The 20,418-nt window shown below is 43.6% G+C and overlaps 1 protein-coding gene across 7 annotated transcripts in view; it reads right to left on the reverse strand.

Moving 5' to 3' along the window:
- Positions 1 to 20,418, reverse strand: part of asap2a (ArfGAP with SH3 domain, ankyrin repeat and PH domain 2a) — a 97,989-nt gene that overhangs the window by 60,110 nt on the left and 17,461 nt on the right. For all 7 annotated transcript variants that reach the window (XM_064954093.1, XM_064954090.1, XM_064954092.1 and 4 more), the window contains exon 2: positions 6,449 to 6,521. In XM_064954093.1, the coding sequence (XP_064810165.1) occupies positions 6,449 to 6,521 (73 nt within the window). The remainder of the gene's footprint in view (positions 1 to 6,448; positions 6,522 to 20,418) is intronic.

Raw genomic sequence — 20,418 nt, forward strand, 5'->3', positions numbered from 1 at the left:
AAATCCACCCAATAACAGGAGCATCGCCATCTAATAGTCAGAACCTAGTAATATCAGGATATACGATGGGAAATAAAGCTAACAACTTCAATGACTAATTTATCTGAATGGGGACCCCACCAAATTCACTGAGAATGCATTATATAGAATGAAGAAGAAAAACAAAATACTCTGAGCCATACCTCTATACTACTTGTCACACAGAGAAGCGATGCGGTATACTCGCTGTAGGAATCCTCATGTCTTACTCATTGTTTAGAATTGTTTCGGGTCCAAATCGGTACTATATTTCTTGAATGTTATCATTTAAAAATGGCCAATGTAGGTGCAATCAATTAGCTACATTTCACAGAGATGAAGTTAAATTTCAACAAAATAATGTTGCAGGAACACTAAATCTTATCTGTTTTCAACTACAGAAATGATTTCAGAACAATCGGAGAAGGTGAGTGTTGAAATCCTCTTTCTTGTGCTTTTTGAGGTGGAAAGACAGAGAGAGCGCCACAGAGAGAGAGAGCGCGCCACAGAGAGAGCGCCACAGAGAGAGAGCGCCACAGAGAGAGAGCGACAGAGACAGAGAGAAAGCGACAGAGACAGAGAGAAAGCGACAGAGACAGAGAGAAAGCGATAGAGACAGAGAGAAAGCGACAGAGACAGAGAGAAAGCGACAGAGAAAGCGAGCGACAGAGAAAGCGAGCGACAGAGAAAGCGAGCGACAGAGAAAGCGAGCGACAGAGAAAGCGAGAGACAGAGAAAGCGACAGAGACACAGAGAAAGCGACAGAGAGAGAGAAAGCGACAGAGACAGAGAGAAAGCGACAGAGACAGAGAGAAAGCGACAGAGACAGAGAGAAAGCGACAGAGACCGAGAAAGCGAGCGACAGAGAAAGCGAGCGACAGAGTGAGACAGTGAGAGAGCGAGCGAGAGACAGAGAGAGATGCGGAGGAGTGCGAGTATCGACACCCCAAGGCATCTGCCCCCAGAGAATGACTCAGCGGAACACATTATCGCACAGCATCTGTCCAGACAGACTGTCACACACACGTCCAACTTTGAACGTGTTCACACGTGAAATTGAAGAACTACAACTCATCTATGGTGATGCAATAAGATCAAGGTGGATGAATCATGTCTAGAACCAGCAGATCAAAAAAATCCTACCGCAAGATAAACATGAACGATTGCGTTTGGAGTCCTCTGAGCTCATAGGCATAGATTTAACAAGCTAGTTGAAAGTCCTTGATTAAAATTTTTTTTTAAAGGCTTTTAAACCCTAATCCCAAAGTCAAATTGTCTACTGAAGGACATTTTTCCTGCTTTTAGAGAACCCACAATCTAGTCAAGTGACCTGAATGGGACCTACCGTTGAATACCCCATGGGTTGCGGTTTCATTTACCCTTGCTCACCTCTGGCCATAGGTGGCTGACGCGACAACACACGTTCAAACACACGCAGACTGTTTAGGCAGCAAACCCAGCTGCTTTTTGTGGGTCGCCCTGGCCTGTGTGTCGCCAGCGGGCACTGCCTGGGCTTTTGTTTTTTCTAGTGGCACCTGAGACCAGGGCCTCTCGGTGCCTCAACTATCCACCCATGACAGAAACACCCGGCGTAAAGCCCACATGGCTAGTCTCCTGTTTACTGTAATGCAACCCCAGCAGACGGACACGTCAGTGTACTGTGTGTGTGTGCCGCCACCCCCCCAGTGCATTCCTACGCTGTCTCTTGTCTCTTTTCGTCACAGCCAGGGATAGTCAGTGATTACATGACATGGAGGGCTGGGTTCTGCTGTTGTGGATGAATCGAGGGAATGACTTGGGTTACTGTCTGTGGCAGAGGCCCTCAGGAAATGGTGGCCCCTTGTTATATGGGAATCTAGAAAAGGAGGGAGAAGGTGACACAATTCACCCATTGAAAGCCCTTTGAAAATCCACACACAGGCAGACACACAGTTCTTTGACAACTCAACGCATACAAAAACACACAGAACAAACCAACTGTAGATCTGCAAGAACAAAAGTAACACACAGAGACGTCCCCTGCGGTGGATAATCTGACAGCATAGAGAGTGGTGGGGTGTTGTTATTCCAGCATTGTCCGCTCCACCAGACAGATCTTTGTTTAATCAACAGATAGTAGCCTAGCTTCTGTTTCCTCAACCCAAACTCTCTCTCTCTAGGGCTGGTCAATCACAAGCTTACTTTGCTGGAGGTTTCAGCACAGACAAAACTCTATGTCCACATCCCCATCTATTTCCAGCTTAGGACCACACTGTCCACGGAGGCTGAATAAATACTGCTGGACTTAACACCCTTTTCACAATTTGGCCGTTAAGGTTTACCCAGAGGACCACCGATTGGAGGAGAGAGGGGTGGTCATTAGGGGAGAGCTCAGTGGGAGAGGACAGAGGAGTAAAATGGGCGTTATGGCAGTCCTGCTGCTTCTGTAGCTCTCAGTGGCCTCTACCTGCAGTTCAGGCACATCCATCCACAGTATAGTTACACTAGTGCTTCTGGAAGCCTAATTCCCTCCGTTACCTGGCAGCTTGGCGATAAAGTGTGTGTGTGGCTTGTGATGGGCGGCAGGGTAGCCTAATGGTTAGAGCATTGGACTAGTAACTGAAAGGTTGCAAGTTCAAATCCCCGAGCTGACAAGGTACAAAATCTGTCGTTCTCCCCCTGAACAGGCAGTTAACCCACTGTTCCTAGGCCGTCATTGAAAATAAGAATTTGTTCTTAACTGACTTGCCTAGTTAAATAAAGGTAAAATAAAAAATAAAAAAATTTAAAAAATGGGGGAAAAAAGCAAGACTGCAAGGGGAATGACAACATGAGTTTGTTTGTGTCCGTATCCACAGTATGTGGCTGTGTGCTTCCAGTATGTATCATGCATGTTATATTCCTCACCGTTTACAACACGTGTATGCAAGCGAGTACTAAGTAGCAGTGTACTCATTATCATGGGTGTGATGCCTGCCTGTGGAGCCATGGGCTCATCGTGACAAGGTTTAGCCAGAAAAACAGATCTATCCCAGTGGCATAACAGTGCATACAGCAGAGCACCATCAGTTAGACCAACAGCTGTGTCTGAATATAAAACAGCCAGATTAAAAACTCTGGGGGTTTGAATAAAGTATTACTTCCTTATTTTAGCCTGCGGGCCAATAGAGTGGCGATAGGGTGACAGATCTGCAGGTCCAGTGATGGGCAGACTGATAGACGGCACCAGGGAAGCCATGAGGCGGGGCAAGGGGACATTCCGCTCCAGTTCTGTCAGTCTGACCGGGCTCTCCACTCGGCCCCTGTCCTCCAGCAGGATGGCTGTGTCCATGGTGAAGGAGGCACGCATCATCTTCTCTGCTCGACTGCCACTGACCGACTGCCAACCTGGTTGACTGCCTGCCGGATCGACTGCCTGCCTGATCGACTGTTCAAGACAAGCAAGAGAAGCTCCTCAAATCAACTGTAACAGGTCAGAAATCTCTGGGATGCTGTTTTCTGAGAAGAAGAAAAAATAAAAAACACTGTCCATTTGACAACATAGCTGTCATCTTCTCAAAAGCTAGCATTTTTACCTGAGTGTAAGAATGGAGAGAGGAAGTGATGGAGAGCCAGAGGGAGGCCCAAGATAAAACAGCTTGTCAGTATTGCTGGAGGGCCTGGTCAGGTCAAAAGTTAACACAACGTCCAAATGGCATGAGTCTGGAGCAAGAGTCTTCGAGACATGAACTTTGCGTATGGAATAACATCATAACCTGGGCATGTCAAGGTCGTGGTTATGAGAAGCCAGCCATGTTGTCGAATGGACAAGAATAGTTCTCTCAGAAAGCAGCATGCCAAAAGCAAAGGAGGGCAGGCAGCTACACAGATTGAAAGAGCGACAGAGCAGAGAGAGATGTCTCCCGATTCGCACCAACTGTCATGGATGAATATTTCACCAAAGGAGAGTGAAGCCCAGGCGACTGACTAAGATTGTGGGTAGGGAAGGGAACCTGGGTGAGATGTTTTAGGTTCAGTTCAGCGCCTCTAGCCCACATTAGAATACCAAGCAGCACAGACTCAAAAGTTTCATAGACCCCCTGACTGGAAAATACTAACACAGAATCTCACTGACAATGATGACGAGCTGTTGAAATGTCTTACATTTACATTCTTCTTAATGGTCAAGGTTAGCAATCCCTCCAGGAAGGGCCAGAAAATTGACTCCCACAGCTCCGCTAAATCAAAAGTCTTAATTCACAGCACTCATTCTCAGGAAGACTGGAAGGTCACCAAGTTCTCCTCTTATGTAATCAATCAACCTCTGTTCCTCTTTGACTGAGGGTACATTCAGAAAGGGCCCGTCCAGATGAATGACGACAAGGGGGGATCCACAACGTGAAAGAACACGATAGTGGAATGTCAAGGACCGTTTCAAATCTAAAATGTGAGCGATGACTTCAGAACATCTCTTCATTCACAACGGTCCTTTACGTCAATGGCCAGAGCAGTACAACTACTTCCATGTTTCGACGGCATTCTTGACACGTCCGCCTCATGAAATGAACAAGACTACTTGAAAGGTCGTACTGACAATAAGTCCAGAGTTACTGAATACGACACACCCCTGTAGTCCTAACGTTACCTACAGGTCTCCGACATGGCTGTCAAACGTCTGACAGCAGAGCAGACAGGGGTGTAATGAACCTGGGTGCTGAGGTCTTGACAATTTCGTTTTCTGAGGCTAACCAGTAGTAGAGGTTTATCTGTGAGGATCACAGACTGAACGCCTTCAGGAGAGACTCATCTCTCACTTAACCAGGACTCAGATTTACAGCGGGCCTCCAACGCCACTCAAATCAGGTAGGCTATCAGTTAGAGCACTTGGCCAGTGACCGAAAGGTTGGGGATTCAAATACCCGAGCCGACAAGGTGAAAAATCTGTCGATGTGCCCTTGATCAAGGAACTTAACCCTAATTTACTCCAGGGGTGCCGTACTACTATGGCCGACACTGTAAAACATTTCTTTGCACCTTGTATGTGACAATAAGCACAAAAAATATGTATGTTATCGAAACCTTCCTGTTATGCACTGACTATTACTGCACTGAACGTCTATGTAGTTACTAGGTTTCTCGAAGGGGCAATGGCTTCTACTGGCACCTTCGGGGAATAGTAATCTAAAATCACAATCACGAACTGCTAGCTGCATTGACACGCAAGCAAAGCCATCAAATTTATATTACATTTTAATCTCCAACTTCCCAGCTACGTTTACACGCTAGCAAAGCCATCACATTTACATACAAATTGTATCTCCAACTTGCCTTTGTCAACAAAACCAAAAGTCAGAAACAAGATGAATCTATAGTGCGTTTTCTGTACTGAATATTCTGTTGTCGAAGTAACAATTAAGATTGTCAGTGTTAAGAGGTCCATAAAGCCCCCTTATTGAAAGTGCTTAAAACGCTTAATGTGGTTTTAAAGAATTTAAGCCCCTTATTTTGGAAAGGATTCAGCCAACAACATGAATTCAACCCGTTATTGACGGTGATACCACAGCAAATTATGCATGTTGCCTAGTAACCAACTGGTAAAAAAAAAAGTCAAAATTCCCACCAGAGGCATCCACACATACTGTATACACACACACACACACACGCCTGCAATGTTGTTTAGTGACACAAAGGCACTGTTTCAGGATACCGGGAAGAGAGGAAGGAGATGAAATGAGTGCTTGGAACTCCATTAGAACATGGTGTAGTGGGGAAGAGAGCAACACTGTCCCCCTTTTGCCCCCGTACACTCACAAGTACTCACACAAAGGGTGTTCCCTGGTACACCTGTTCCTCCAAGGTCTGGGGTAGACAGCTGTCCTCCCTTGAACAGAGGTAACAGTGTTCCCAAAAAAGGCCCAGCTCAGCAAAGAGAGAGAAAATCGTTCCATACGCTCTCAGCAGGACCCTGTCACACAGCCCAAAGACAAGGCGCTGGAAACACCCCACACTGTCACAGCCAGCCAGAGTGAGCATGCTGATGAGCTCCGTGCACACACACACACTTGCAACCCACCCAAAACAAGCACACACTAATTAAGCCAGTCTCCCCGTGGCCATCTTCCAGTAGATATGGATTCCTCAGTTTAAACCCTACCGTAGTAAGCATTGACAGAGGGAGTCAGCGTTGCTGTTCTCTACTCCATACCGTGCGTTTGGAGAACATAGAGTTAAGGCAGGGCCATGAATCTTCAAACGGAGGTCATCCTCTCCTCTCATTTGACCGAAAAACACGCCGACCCTAAACCCTGTCATACTCTGGCCCACACACACCCCACCGCGGCGACCAGGTACATGGACTAGCTTATCGAGTTCCCGTGATGACCGTCACAGGTGACTCTGAACTCTGACCTTTCATCAGATGGGAGCGCTATGGTGTTGTGACTGCAAATGAGTGTTAACCTTTCGGACTCACCCAGACCCGAGGTGTAGATGGCCTTGACGGACTTCTTCATCTTGTACAGCACGCTGCGGTCCACATCCAGCGCCTGGAGGGAAGGAGAGGGAGGAGGTCCAGTTAGTGTCTGACCAAGGACACAATGAAAGCCACACATTCTGTAGCATTCGTGTTGCCTTGCCTTACTGACATGTCTGAATCGTTCCCACGGCTAATATTGAATGAGATCGTGTTGTTTGAGGCACATCGTCAGCTCTGGGAAACTTCTGTTTCCTAACGTTCTCTCGAGGAGAGAGTTTTTTTTTTCCTTCTTATCTTTGGCATTGATAGCGTTTATCTTGCCACAAGTCCTTGTGGACACAGGTGTGTCAGTGTGTGCCTACTATCTGTGTGTGTGTTTGTAGGTAGCAGGTGTGTGATTTGCATCTCTCTCTGTGTGTGTGTGTGTGTGTGTGTGTGTGTGCAAGGAGGAAGGGAACAACCTCCTGACTGCAGGTGATTCATTATTCAGTACGATGCTATAAATAGGCTGAATCCCAGTGTGGAGTAAGAGGGGCGAGAGAGGAGTTCAGGAGACATCCTAACAGAGCAGATAGGTGGAGCCACTCCATTATGGAGGTAGGTCAGGCTGATGAGGTCTCACACTACTAAGAAGCCTTTCCTGTAAGATGCACACACACACACACACTCTCTGACTCCAGCTGAGACCGTGCACCACTGTACCAACCAACGATTGAATGGTCTCCGGGGGATTTGGGAAATTAGTTTTGTGCTTCACCAAGAAGGTCCAGCTGGCGCCACTATGTCCTTGTTCCCAATATCACTGAATTCAACAGATCCTATCCCCCTCCCTTTGCCTCAGTCTGAATTTACTTACTGAATTGAGATTTTGATGACAGTTGAGTACCCACGCTTATTGAGCACGACCATAGACTAGTGGTCAACTTGTTGAATCCTACAATTTAGGGGGGTTCCATTTTTTGAAAATGGAAAATAAGATGAAAACATGTCAGTGAGTGAAATTCTGAAAACAGGGCTGCCGCTGACCTTAACTTGACCTCTGAGATTGGACTATAGGAAGCAAGCTTGGTTACGATGCCACTGGGCTTATTACGTGAACATGATTGACTTTAAATCCACATCCCACTTCTAGACATTTCCTACAAACCCGTTCTATCAGGAGAGAAGAAATACCATCTCTCATAAGAGCTCGTCAAATAGTCATTTTGATCCTGGCAATTAACCCCCCCCCCAAAAAAAGAGAGGAAAACAATAAAACATAAAAGCTGAAAAACACTGTCTCGTTAGCGGAACCGAATTACTCAACACAAGCGCTGACGCTAACGAGATCGCCACCTGGGTTCTCAGACTTAAATCTCAGCTCCCTGCCCACCACGAGCTGAGAGTCACACAACACAAGCCCTCTAAGATTCTCCTAAGACAGTCTACAAGCATTTGTCACAACATTCACCGCATGTGCTCCAGCTGACTGATTTAGCCAGTGGCCAGCAATTCTTTGCAGCAATTGTAGTAAACTGATGTCAGACAAACCTCCAAAAATATGGTCGATACAGATGGAGTTATCCTAACCACCCTTCCTAAATGCTGCCTTGCTGTAATTTGGTGCCAAGAGTTTCCCATTCACCGTTCTACTGTACAAATATGAGTCATGAGCCAGTCTAGCGTAAAATATATATGACTCAGATACACACAAAACCTTATAAGCTTCACAGGGACCATCTGGATTCAAAGACCGAAACAAAGTCCGGACCCCACACATACTGAAACTCTGGTTTTCAACCACACTTGAGGTATTGTTCAAAGCAAGCTATGAAACAAATGATAAATTATTTTCTGGGTCCAAAGTTCATAACATGAGATGCAGGGTTGCAAAATGTTTTTGCTCCATCCAATATCACTCTGCACTCTTCTTCCAACCATGGAAATCAGCTTCCTTAAGTAGATATTTTACCTAACCTTGAGAGGCTACTTCATGATAATACCCTAAAAGCATTTCTGCTTACCTCATCCCTCCCAAAGAATACAGCAACATTGGGACGTGGATCTTCATTGATTTCCAGTTCCTCGTTCCTTGAGAATGATACCGCCAAGCAGTGACCGAGTGAATTAAATGCCCCGTCCAGAGGAAGTTACCGCCACTATTTCGACCTAAATCCTGTTCTAGTGCGGAAATACTTGTTTAGTTCCACCCTCCTAACACCGACGTATGGCGCATATAAATATAGATTAATCTCCACCTTCCTATGTTTGCACAGCCTATACAGTCTATGGCACAGGACACAATCTGCGATTTGTGAACAAACCAAACAGCCAGGGTCAAGGGTGGCTTTGCCAATCGCTAAGGAGCACAGCACAGTGACCGGTCGCTACGACAAGGTTACGGACCATCCACTCTCCATCCTCCCACTTCTGCAACAAAATTGAATGATCAAAGATGAATTAGTTTAGCAAGAATACTGGATTTTTACCCAGCAAAGCTAGAGGCTGACTAACCTACTCACTGGACCAATAAAGCCAAGTAGCTAGCTACCGGTAACAATTAGATACTGTGGACAATTGGTTCCAAAGTTGTTTCAAGCACAAAAGTACATGTAATTAGCTAGCTAGCTACCATTCAGCTGTTTTTCTGATAACCTAATTATCTGAAGACTAAAGGTTAGGTAGTAAGTAGCTAGCTCGTAATGCAGTTAGCTAGCTCGTAATGCAGTTAGCTAGCTAACTAACAGCTGGAAGGACTTAGCTGTAATGTTTACAAGTATCCCCAATGGCTATTAGACAACCAATATAACAGTTGGTCCTAAAGCTTTTTGTAGGGAGCCAAGGAAAGCAACTATTGTCTGTGTCAGTGATGGGCACTAGCTACAATGTAAACCAATACCTTTAAGGCAATATAGCTAGCTACTAATACAATAGCCCAACTTCTTAAACATTGTTTTGATGAGTATGTTAGACCATGGTTGTCACTTGGTCAAATCATACTCTGTACCAAATGCTTTGCCTATTAATAAACATCTTACAATGTATACATATGATGCAGTCTCTATTGCACTCCACACTGCCCTTTCCCACCTGGACAAAAAGGAACACCTATGTGAGAATTCGATTCATTGAATACAGCTCAGCGTTCAACACCATCGTGCCCTCAAAGCTCATTAATAAGCTAAGGACACTGGGACTAAACACCTCCCTCTGCAACTGGATCCTGGACTTCCTGACGGGCCGCTCCCAGGTGGTAAGGGTAGGTAACAACACATCCGCCACACTGATCATCAACACAGGGGCCCCTCAGGGGTGCGTGCTCAGTCCCCTCCTGTACTCCCTGTTCACTCATGACTGCATGGTCAGGCACGACTCCAACACCATCATTAAGTTGGCTGATGACACAAGTGGTAGGTCTGATCACAGACAACGAGAAAGCCTATCGGAAGGAGGTCAGAGACTTGGCCGTGTGGTGCCAGGACAACAACCTGTCCCTCAACGTAACCAAAACGAAGGAAATTATTGTGGACTACAGGAAAAAGAGGACAGAGCACGCCCACATTCTCATTGACGGGGCTGCAGAGGAGCAGGTTGAGAGTAGAGGTCGACCGATTATGATATTTCAACGCCAATACCGATACAGATTATTGGAGGACCAAAAAATGCCTATACCGATTAAATCGGACGATTCTTTTAAATGTATTTGTAATAATGACAATTACAACAATGCTGAATTAACACTTATTTTAACATAATACATGAATAAAAATCAATTTAGCCTCAAATAAATAATGAAACATGTTAAATTTGGTTTAAATAATGCAAAAACAAAAAGTGTTGGAGAAGGAAAAGTGCAATGTGTGCCACCGCTAACTAGCTAGCCATTTCACATCGGTTACACCAGCCAGTAGGCTGATGGGCTTGAAGTCATAAACAGCGCTGTGCTTGCGAAAAGCTGCTGGCAAAACGCACGAAAGTGCTGTTTGAATGAATGCTTACGAGCCTGCTGCTGCCTACCATCGCTCAGTCAGACTGCTCTATCAAATCATAGACTTAATTATAATAACACACAGAAATACGATCCTTTGATCATTAATATGGTCGAATCCGGAAACTATCATTTCGAAAATAAAACGTTTATTCTTTCAGTGAAATACGGAACCGTTCAGTATTTTATCTAACGGGTGGCATCCCTAAGTCTAAATATTCTTGTTACATTGCACAACCTTCAATGTAACTTTCTAGCAAATTAGTTAACAATAAGCTAAGCTGCCCAAACCGTTGCATATACCCTGACTTTGAGGGACGGCCAGGTCTTGGTAGATTTGCGGTGGTCTGATACTCCTTCCATTTCAATATTATCGCTTGCTCAGTGCTCCTTGGGATGTTTAAGCTTGGAAAATCTTTTGCATTTATACGGAGACTTGATTACACACAGGTGGATTGTATTTATCATCATTAGTCATTTAGGTCAACATTGGATCATTCAGAGATCCTCACTGAACTTCTGGAGAGAGTTTGCTGCACTGAAAGTAAAGGGGCTGAATAATTTTGCACGCCCAATTTTTCAGTTTTTGATTTGTTAAAAAAGTTTGAAATATCCAATAAATGTCGTTCCACTTCATGATTGTGTCCCACTTGTTGTTGATTCTTCACAAAAAAATACAGTTTTATATCTTTATGTTTGAAGCCTGAAATGTGGCAAAAGGTCGCAAAGTTCAAGGGGGCCGAATACTTTCTCAAGGCACTGTATATGCAGGTTTAAAAATATATACTTCTGTGTATTGATTTTAATAAAGGCATTGGTGTTTACAGTTAGGTACACATTGGAGCAACGATACGCACCACATCGATTACATGCAATGCAGGACACGCTAGATAAACTAGTAATATCAACCACCATGTGTAGTTAACTAGTGATTATGATTGATTGTTTTTTTTAAGTTTAATAAGTTTAATGCTAGCTAGCAACTTACCGTGGCTTCTACTGCATTTGCGTAACAGGCAGTCTCCTCGTGGAGTGCAATGTAATCAGGTGGTTAGAGCATTGGACTAGTTAACTGTAACGTTGCAAGATTGGATCCCCCGAGCTGACAAGGTGAAAACCTGTCGTTCTGCCCCTGAACAAGGTAGTTAACCCACCGTTCCTAGGCAGTCATTGAAAATAAGAAGAATGTTTTCTTAACTGATTTGCCTAGTTAAATAAAAAGGTACAAAAAAATAAAATAAAAATATATAAATATTTACAAATCAGAGCCCAAAAATACAGATTTCGATTGTTAAGAACTTGAAATGGCAGTAATTTAAAATAAAAAATAAAATATAAAAAAAACACAAAAATCGTCCATTCCGATTAAATCGGTCGACCTCTAGTTGAGAGCTTCAAGGTCCTTGGTGTCCACATCACAAACAAACTAACATGGTCCAAGCACACCAAGACAGTCGTGAAGCGGGCACGACAAAAAGCTATTCCCCCTCAGAAGACTGAAAAGATTTGGCATGGGTCCTCAAGAGGTTGTACAGCTGCACCATTGAGAGCATCCTGACTGGTTGCATAACTGGTATGGCAACTGCTCGGCCTCCAACCTCAAGGCACTACAGAGAGTAGTGCGAACGGCCCAGTAAATCACTGGGGCCAAGCTTCCTGCCATCCAGGACCTCTATACCAAGCGTTGTCAGAGGAAGGCCCTAAAGAAATGGTCATAGACTCCAGCCAAGTCTAGGTCCAAGAGGCTTCTAAACAGCTTCTACCCCCAAGCCATAAGACTCCTGAACATCTAGTCAAATGACGACCCAGACTACTCGCATTGCACCCCCCCCCCGCACCACTGCCACTCTGTTGTCATCTATGCATTGTCACTTTAATTAACTAACTCTACCTACATGTACATACAACCTCAACCAACCGGTGCCCCCGCACATGGACTCTGTAACAGCACCACCCTATATAGATTGTTATTTTCTATACTGCTGCTCTTTAATTACTTGTTACTTTTATCTCTTATTCTTATCCATTTTTTCAAAACTGCAGGGGCTCGTAAGTAAGCATTTGACTGTAAGGTCTACCTACACCTGTTGTATTCGGCGCATGTGACAACATCACGTAATTCTACTGTATGTTCCTTGTCATTAACTCCATCCTGATATTACACTGTTGATGTGTATGGAGTACAAAGGTTACTAGTTAGCTTGTATTCCCCGAACAAAAACACCAGTGTTCCTGTAACAGAATGTGGGTACTGAAATTATAGCCAGAGGAGGAAATGGTGGCTTGTCAGAGCACAGACATGTTTCTAATTTCAGTGGTGCTCATGAGGACCCATTAGGGGCGCAACTTTCACTGGGGACGGGGTGGACATGACCCCCCCCCCACATTCTAACATTTTTATTATTGCACTGTGATACAAAAAAGCTGCATCTGTGTACTTTAGGACCATGTGGACGCCTCAGAGTAGTCGGCTAGGCTGTTTGTCGGTTTCAGCCACTGTGTGGACACCACAGAGCGTGCGGACAGGCCGTGTGAAGGCAAAGCTTCTGACCAGCACGGTGCTGCTGTCTCTGTGTTGCACTTTTTCTCAGAGTTAAAGCAAGCAAAGCAGAAACTGGCTACTCTTTATTTGACTGATGTAGCTGGCAAGGTAACTGATATTCCCAGTGCTGAGCTAGTAGTGTAACTGACATGTTATGGTAGCTAGTGTTTCATCCCCTCTCGACTTCAGTTCTGTCTGAAGAGAATTAACTAGCTCCGTAGCTAATTTGGCATTGGTCCTCAGATCCTCAAAAGGTTTGACAGCTGCACCATCGAGAGCATCCTGACGGGTTACATCACTGCCTAGTATGGCAACTGCTCGTCCTCAGACCGCAAGGCACTAGAGGGTAGTGCGTATGGCCCAGTACATCACTTGGGCCAAGCTTCCTGCCTTCCAGGACCTCTATATCAGGTGGTATCAAAATTGTCAAAGACTCCAGCCACCCTAGTCATAGACTGTTCTCTCTGCTACCACACGGCAATCGGTACCGGAGCACCAAGTCTAGGACCAAAAGGCTTTTCAACAGCTTCTACCCCAAAGCCATAAGACTCCTGAACAGCTTCTACCCCAAAGCCATAAGACTCCTGAACAGCTTCTACCCCAAAGCCATAAGACTCCTGAACAGCTTCTACCCCAAAGCCATAAGACTCCTGAACAGCTAATCAAATGGCTACCCAGACTATTTGCATTGCACCCCCCACCTTTTACACCACTACTACTCTGTTATTATCTATGCATAGTCACTTTAATAACTCTACCTACATGTACATATTACCTCAATTAACTTGACACCGGTGCCCCCCTGCACATTAGCTCTGTACCGGCACCCCTGTATATAGCCTCGCTATTGCTGTTTACTGCTGCTCTTTAATTATTTGTTATTCTTATCTCTTAATTTTTTGTGTGTGTATTTTCTTGAAACTGCACTGTTGGATAAGGCCTTGTAAGCAAGCATTTCGCTGTTGTAGTCGGCGCATTTGACCAATAAAATTGGATTTGATTCCCTACTTGTCACACCTACAAGGTATAAAACAACTCTACAGACTTCACTGTCATGGTGCAGTCAGAACACAACATTGATGATGAATGCATACAGATGTGTTTGAATGCCCCGTCATGTTCATATCATCTCAGACAAATTAGTGCAGTGTAAAACCATCTTATAGACCATCCTATATGCCAATGGAACAGAATATCAGGCACTCAGAAATGTTGTTCCTCTGCTGGAGGTGTAAAACACAAAAAAGGGGACATACAGTATTTGCATGATATGTTGTAATCATGAAGGATGGGTGAATTCTGGCAAAGAACATGTTATTTTATCTCAGCATGTCTACAGATTCTCCCTGTTTATGTTTGCTTGGAAATGTTGATATTGGCGACTTTTCAGAAGAAACTGTGTAACTTAGAATTTATAGTGGCTAAGAAACGCATTGCTATTAATTGGAAGGTTGGTTATCCTCTCACAATGTTACAAAGGATGGCAGAAATGTCAATTTATGCATCACTAGATTTGATTTATTACAAGATTAAGGGTGTACTGTGCAACGTTCACATGGTCTTGGTGCCTTATATGGAATTTACTGTATTACAAAAAGGGTCTGTATTGAAAAGCAGATTTTTGTTGTTGAGCAGACGCAAATAGTTTTTTTTTTCCCTCCATGGCACACGAGACACCGGTGTGATTTGCGCTGTCTCAGAGGACTAATCCATTGAGGCCACGAGGTTCCCTCAGTCCAAGAATAAGTGGATTGTGGCTCAGATGCACAAGGCACGTCTCTCTCCAGAATTCGCTCTCTCCCGCCATTTCGTGGGTAGTCATTGTGTGCATTGTTTGTGATGTCCATCAAGTCCCCATTACATACATCACTAATCGTAGCCTACATTTACCATTTATTCCCATCATTTCTAATCTGCAAAGTTTGTTTCGTTACAGTAATTTCTGTTAATGCATACAATATATCATTACTATTATTATTATAATAATAGACATTTATTCTCATTGTCAGGGTGGACATGTGTTTTGCAGGACAACCTATGCTACATTTGTGAGAAACAAATTTGTTGATTTCATTTCTGAGTTATCAATTTATTCATTGTCTTGTGTTTGAAACGCTCCTATCAATGTTGAGTAAAGACGCACACCTGATTACACATATAGAAGGACGAGTGTCTCCTGACCCCTCCTGTCTGAACCTCCAGTATTTATGCTGCAGTAGTTTGTGTGTCGGGGGGCGAGGGTCACTTTGTTTTTTTCTGGAGTACTTCTCTTGTCTTATCTGGTGTCCTGTGTGAATTTAAGTATGCACTCTAATTCTCTCCTTCTCTCTCTCTCTCTCTCTCTCTCTCTCGGAGGACCTGAGCCCTAGGACCATGCCTCAGGACTACCTGGCATGAGGACTCCTTGCGGTCCCCAGTCCACCTGGCCGTGCTGCTGCTCCAGTTTCAACTGTTCTGCCTGCGGCTATGGAACCCTGACCTGTTCACCGGAAGTGCTACCTGTCCCAGACCTGCGGTTTTCAACTCTCTAGAGACAGCAGGAGCAGTAGAGATACTCTGAATGATCGACTATGAAAAGCCAACTGAGATTTACTCCTGAGGTGCTGACTTGCTGCACCCTCGACAACTACTGTGATTATTATTATTTGACCACGCTGGTCATTTATGAACATTTGAACATCTTGGCCATGTTCTGTTATAAACTCCACCCGGCACAGCCAGAAGAGGACTGGCCACCCCTCAGCCTGGTTCCTCTCTCGGTTTCTGCCTAGGTTTTGGCCTTTCTAGGGAGTTTTTCCTAGCCACCGTGCTTCTACACCTGCATTGCTAGCTGTTTGGGGTTGTAGGCTGGGTGTCTGTACAGCACTTTGAGATATCAGCTGATGTAAGAAGGGCTATATAAATAAATTGGATTTACATAGCCAGCACGCAAATGTAGGCCTCTAAAAATGTGCCCATTTGGGGATGTCTGATGGTATTTCTGATCGTCTTAACTCACCGCCACAAATTAGCTGTGGAGATTATCAAAGTAATTTTCCCTTCACCTCAAACAGCAAGTTCACAAAGTCTGTTTTTAGAATCAATTGAGAATGACAATAGTTCCTCAAAGTATTTGAACAATATTTCCAGCTCACTCACTTTCAATAACCACTCAGTAGGAAAGGGAAAATGTGATCCTCTGATCCAGTGGAAACATCATAAAATACCTGATGACTTCTAATCCCTTGCACAAACAGTCTGCAGCGGTGTCTGTACCGACCCAGTTGATAGTTGATCAAATGTTTCAAGAGTGTTGAAGACAGGTCATGCGTAGCCAATATATATATTTATTTATTTATAAAAAATAAAATAAATTCTGGATATTTTTGATCTGCAGGCTGCAATGTTTTTGTGTTGGCTTTATGTAGGTTATTATTACATAGTTGGCAATGGCAATGGCAATAAAAGTGACTTATAGATTTGGATACATTTTAATTTAGATAGAATGTAGAAACCACAGACAATGATTGAGATACAAAAGACTATTATAAATGAAATGACTCTTCCATGAAAATGTGCACATGAAAATCATAATTGGCAAGCAGATTGGTAGAAATGTGAAGATAAATTAGCATTCCGAATGGAAAAGGTTGCCGACCGCTGGTGTATCCTATTACCGGCAACTTCAGGAGCATAACGGCAGGATCTGCGAAGTAACCAGTAACAGCGTGAGGAGGGTCAGGAAAAGGTTATCTTGATCTCCATCTCACGAGAGTCATTATTACTTAATCAAACATTGTGCTTAAAGCATTAAACAAGTTCAATACATACAGTTGATTTTATTTAAAAAACAGTGTGTCTATGGAAAAATACACATCTTAACATTTTAAGTGAACTCTACTTCACCTACTCTAGTTCACCTCGGTGGCTTAGGGATTTTAGCAGGGTTGGACAATTATGGAGGGTGACCCGATTAGCCTTTTTTTGGGGGGAGAGAGAGAATCCTCTCTTTTCTGGGCATGTGTGAGTTACGTTATTTACAGTGACATAGGCCTACCTTCACAATAAGCTACTCAAATAAAATGTGCACACTGTTTTTCTGGACAAACTTCGGTGAGGCTAAATTGTTGGTGTCTGTTGACCCCTAAACACAAAACACAAAGGTGGAGTTCATGAATAGTCTCATTGTTGGTCTTTCATGGATCAATGGATAGCCTAAATTCTATGAGCTTGACAATGACGTTCATGCTTTCTCCATGGAGAGGAAAGTGTCTGGCCATGGTTTCACTTCTGTGGCAATGCAGAGCAGATGGGGGCTGGGATGGGTAGCCTTAGAGAAAATGGCATATTGGTGGGGGGGGGGATACCTAGTCAATTTCACAACCGAATGCAATCAACCCAAAATGTGTCTTTCGCATTTAACCCAACCCCTCTGAACCAGAGAGGTGCAGGGGCTGCCTTCATCAACGTACACATCATCGGTGACCAGGGAGCAGTTGTTGCTAGGGGTTAACAGCCTTGCTCAAGGGCAGAACTGCAGATTTTTCCACCTTGCCGGCTCGGGGATTCGAACCAGCAACATTTGGTGCTTTTCCGATAGGATAGAATGTTACTCTGCGAAACACAGAAAGTGCAAAACTGAGGGATGAACTGAACAAATATAGAATTTCTAAGATTTTACTGAGTTAAAGTTCGTAGAAGCAAATCAGTCAATTTAAATACATTTATTAGGCCCTAATCTATGGATTTCACATGACTGGGAAAACAGATCGGCATCTGTTGGTCAAGGATCCCGTAAAAATAAAAGTAGGAACGTGGATCAGAAAACCAGTCAGTATCTGGTGTGACCACCATTTGCCTCATGCAGCGTGACATCTAATTTCGCATTGAGTTGATCAGGTTGTTGACTGAGGAACCGGCTACAATCTAGCACCTTAGAGGATGCTGCCCTATAGACATGGAATCACAGGTCACTTTGATAATGGAACACGAGTCACTTTAATAACTGTATTCTATTCCACTGTATTTTAGTCAATGCCACTCCGACATTGCTCATCCTAATATTTATATATTTCTTAATTCCATGATTTACTTTTAGATGTGTGTGTATTGTTAGATACCACTGCACTGTTGGAGCTAGGAACATGCATTTCGCTACATCCACAATCATTTCTGCTAAATATATAGTACCAGTCAAAAGTTTGGACACACACTCATTCAAGGGTTTCTCTTTATATTTACTATTTTCTACAATGTAGAATAATAGTGAAGACATCAAAACTATGAAATCATGTTGTAACCACACAAAAAAAGCGTTAAATAAAAAAAATGTTGTATTTTAGATTCTTCAAAGTAGCCACCCTGTGCCTCGAGAGCTTTGCACACTTGGTATTCTCTCAACCAGCTTCACCTGTAATGCTTTTCCAACAGTCTTCAAGGAGTTCCCACATATGCTTAGCACGTTGGCTGCTTTTACTTCACTCTGCGGTCCAACTCATCCCAAACCATCTCAATTGGGTTGAGGTCAGGTCATTGTGGATGCCAGGTCATCTGATGCAGCACTCCATCATTCTCCAACTTGGTCAAATAGCCCTTACACAGCCTGGAGGTGTGTTGGGTCATTGTACTCTAAAAAACAAATGATAGTCCCACTAAGCACAAATCAGATGGGATGGCATATTGCTTCCGAATACTGTGGTAGCCATGCTGATTAAGTGTGCCTTGAATTTTAAATAAATAGAGCCTCCAGCAAAGCCCCCCACACAAATCCCTCCTCCTCCTCCATGCTTCATGGTGGGACCTACACATGCAGAGATTATCCATTCACCTATTCTGTGTCTCACAAAGACACAGCATTTGGAACAAGAAATCTCACATTTGGACTCATCAGACCAAAGGACAGATTTCCACCGGTCTAATGTCCATTTGCTCATGTTTTGGTCTAAGCAAGTCTCTTATTATAATTGGTTTCCTTTAGGAGTGGCTCCTTTGCAGCATTTCAACCATGAAGGCCTGACTCACACAGTCTCCTCTGAACAGCTGATGCTGAGATGGGTCTGTTACTTGAACTCTGTGAAGTATTTATTTGGCCTGCAATATCTGAGGTGCAGATAACTCTAATGAACTTATCTTCTGCAATAGAGGTAACTCTGGGTATTCCTTTCCTCTGGCCATCCTCATGAGAGCCAGTTTCATCATAGCGCTTGATGGTCTTTGCGACTGCACTTGAAGGAAGTTCTTGACATTTTCTGCACTGACTGACCTTCATATTTTAAAGTAATGATGGACTGTCATTTCTCTTCGCTTATTTGAGCTGTTCTTGCCATAATATGGACTCTGTCTTTTACCAAATAGGGCTACCTTCTATAGACCACCCCTACCTTGTCACAACACAACTGATTGGCTCAAAAGATTAAGTAAAGAAATTCCTAAAAATGTACTTTTAACAAGGCACACCTGTCAATTGAAATGCATTCCAGGTGACTACATCATGAAACTGGTTGAGAGAATGCCAAGAGTGTGCAAAGCTGTCATCAAGGCAAAGGGTGGCTACTTTGAAGAATCATGCTTTTGTTTACTACACGATTCCATGTGTTATTTCATTGTTGATGTCTACACTATTATTCTACAACGTAGAAGAAAAAAAACAACTTTCAAACTTGAATGAGAAGCTGTATCCAAACCTTTGACTGGTACTTTATATGTATGTAACCAACACATTTTGATTTGATGAACATGGCAAAGTGAAAGCCTGCTCCAGAGCACTCAGGACAACAACCCTAAGAAAACTGCCAAGGCAAAGTAGGCCCTTCTCCCCCGATTGCTCAGTTTGTCCTGGTGGCCAGCTCTAGGAAGTGTATTGGTGGTTCCAAACTTTTTCCATTTAAGACTGATGGAGGCCACTGTGTTCTTGGGGACTTTCAATGCTGCATAATGTTTTTGGTACCCTTCCCCAGGTCTGTGCCTCGACAAATTCCTGTGTCGGAGCTCTACGGACAATTCCTTCGACCTCATGGCTTGGTTTGTTTCTCTGACATGCACTGTCAACTGTGGGACCTTATATAGACAGGTGTGTGCCTTTCAGAATAATGTCCAATCAATTTAATTTACCACAGGTGGACATCAATTTGTAGAAACATGTCAAGGATGATCAAAGGAAACAGGATGCACCTGAGCTCAATTTAGAGTCTCATAGCAAAGGGTCTATATAGTTACATAAATAAAAGGTTAAACATTTTTTTGCAAACATTTCTAAAAAAAAACATTTTTATTTTGTCATTATGGGGTATCGCGTGTAGACTCATGAGAAACATTTTTTCATCTAATCCATTTTCGAATAAGGCTGAAACGTAACAAAATGTGGGAAAAGTCAAGGGGTCTGAATATTTTCCGAATGCACTGTAGATGCTCCTAAAAACCAATGTGGACATGGGAGAGGTGGAGATTGCAGTGCAACAAGCGTCAAAAACAGAACCAAGC

The sequence above is a fragment of the Oncorhynchus masou genome, chromosome 32 (assembly GCF_036934945.1).
Source record: "Oncorhynchus masou masou isolate Uvic2021 chromosome 32, UVic_Omas_1.1, whole genome shotgun sequence".
NCBI classification, from domain to species: domain Eukaryota; kingdom Metazoa; phylum Chordata; class Actinopteri; order Salmoniformes; family Salmonidae; genus Oncorhynchus; species Oncorhynchus masou.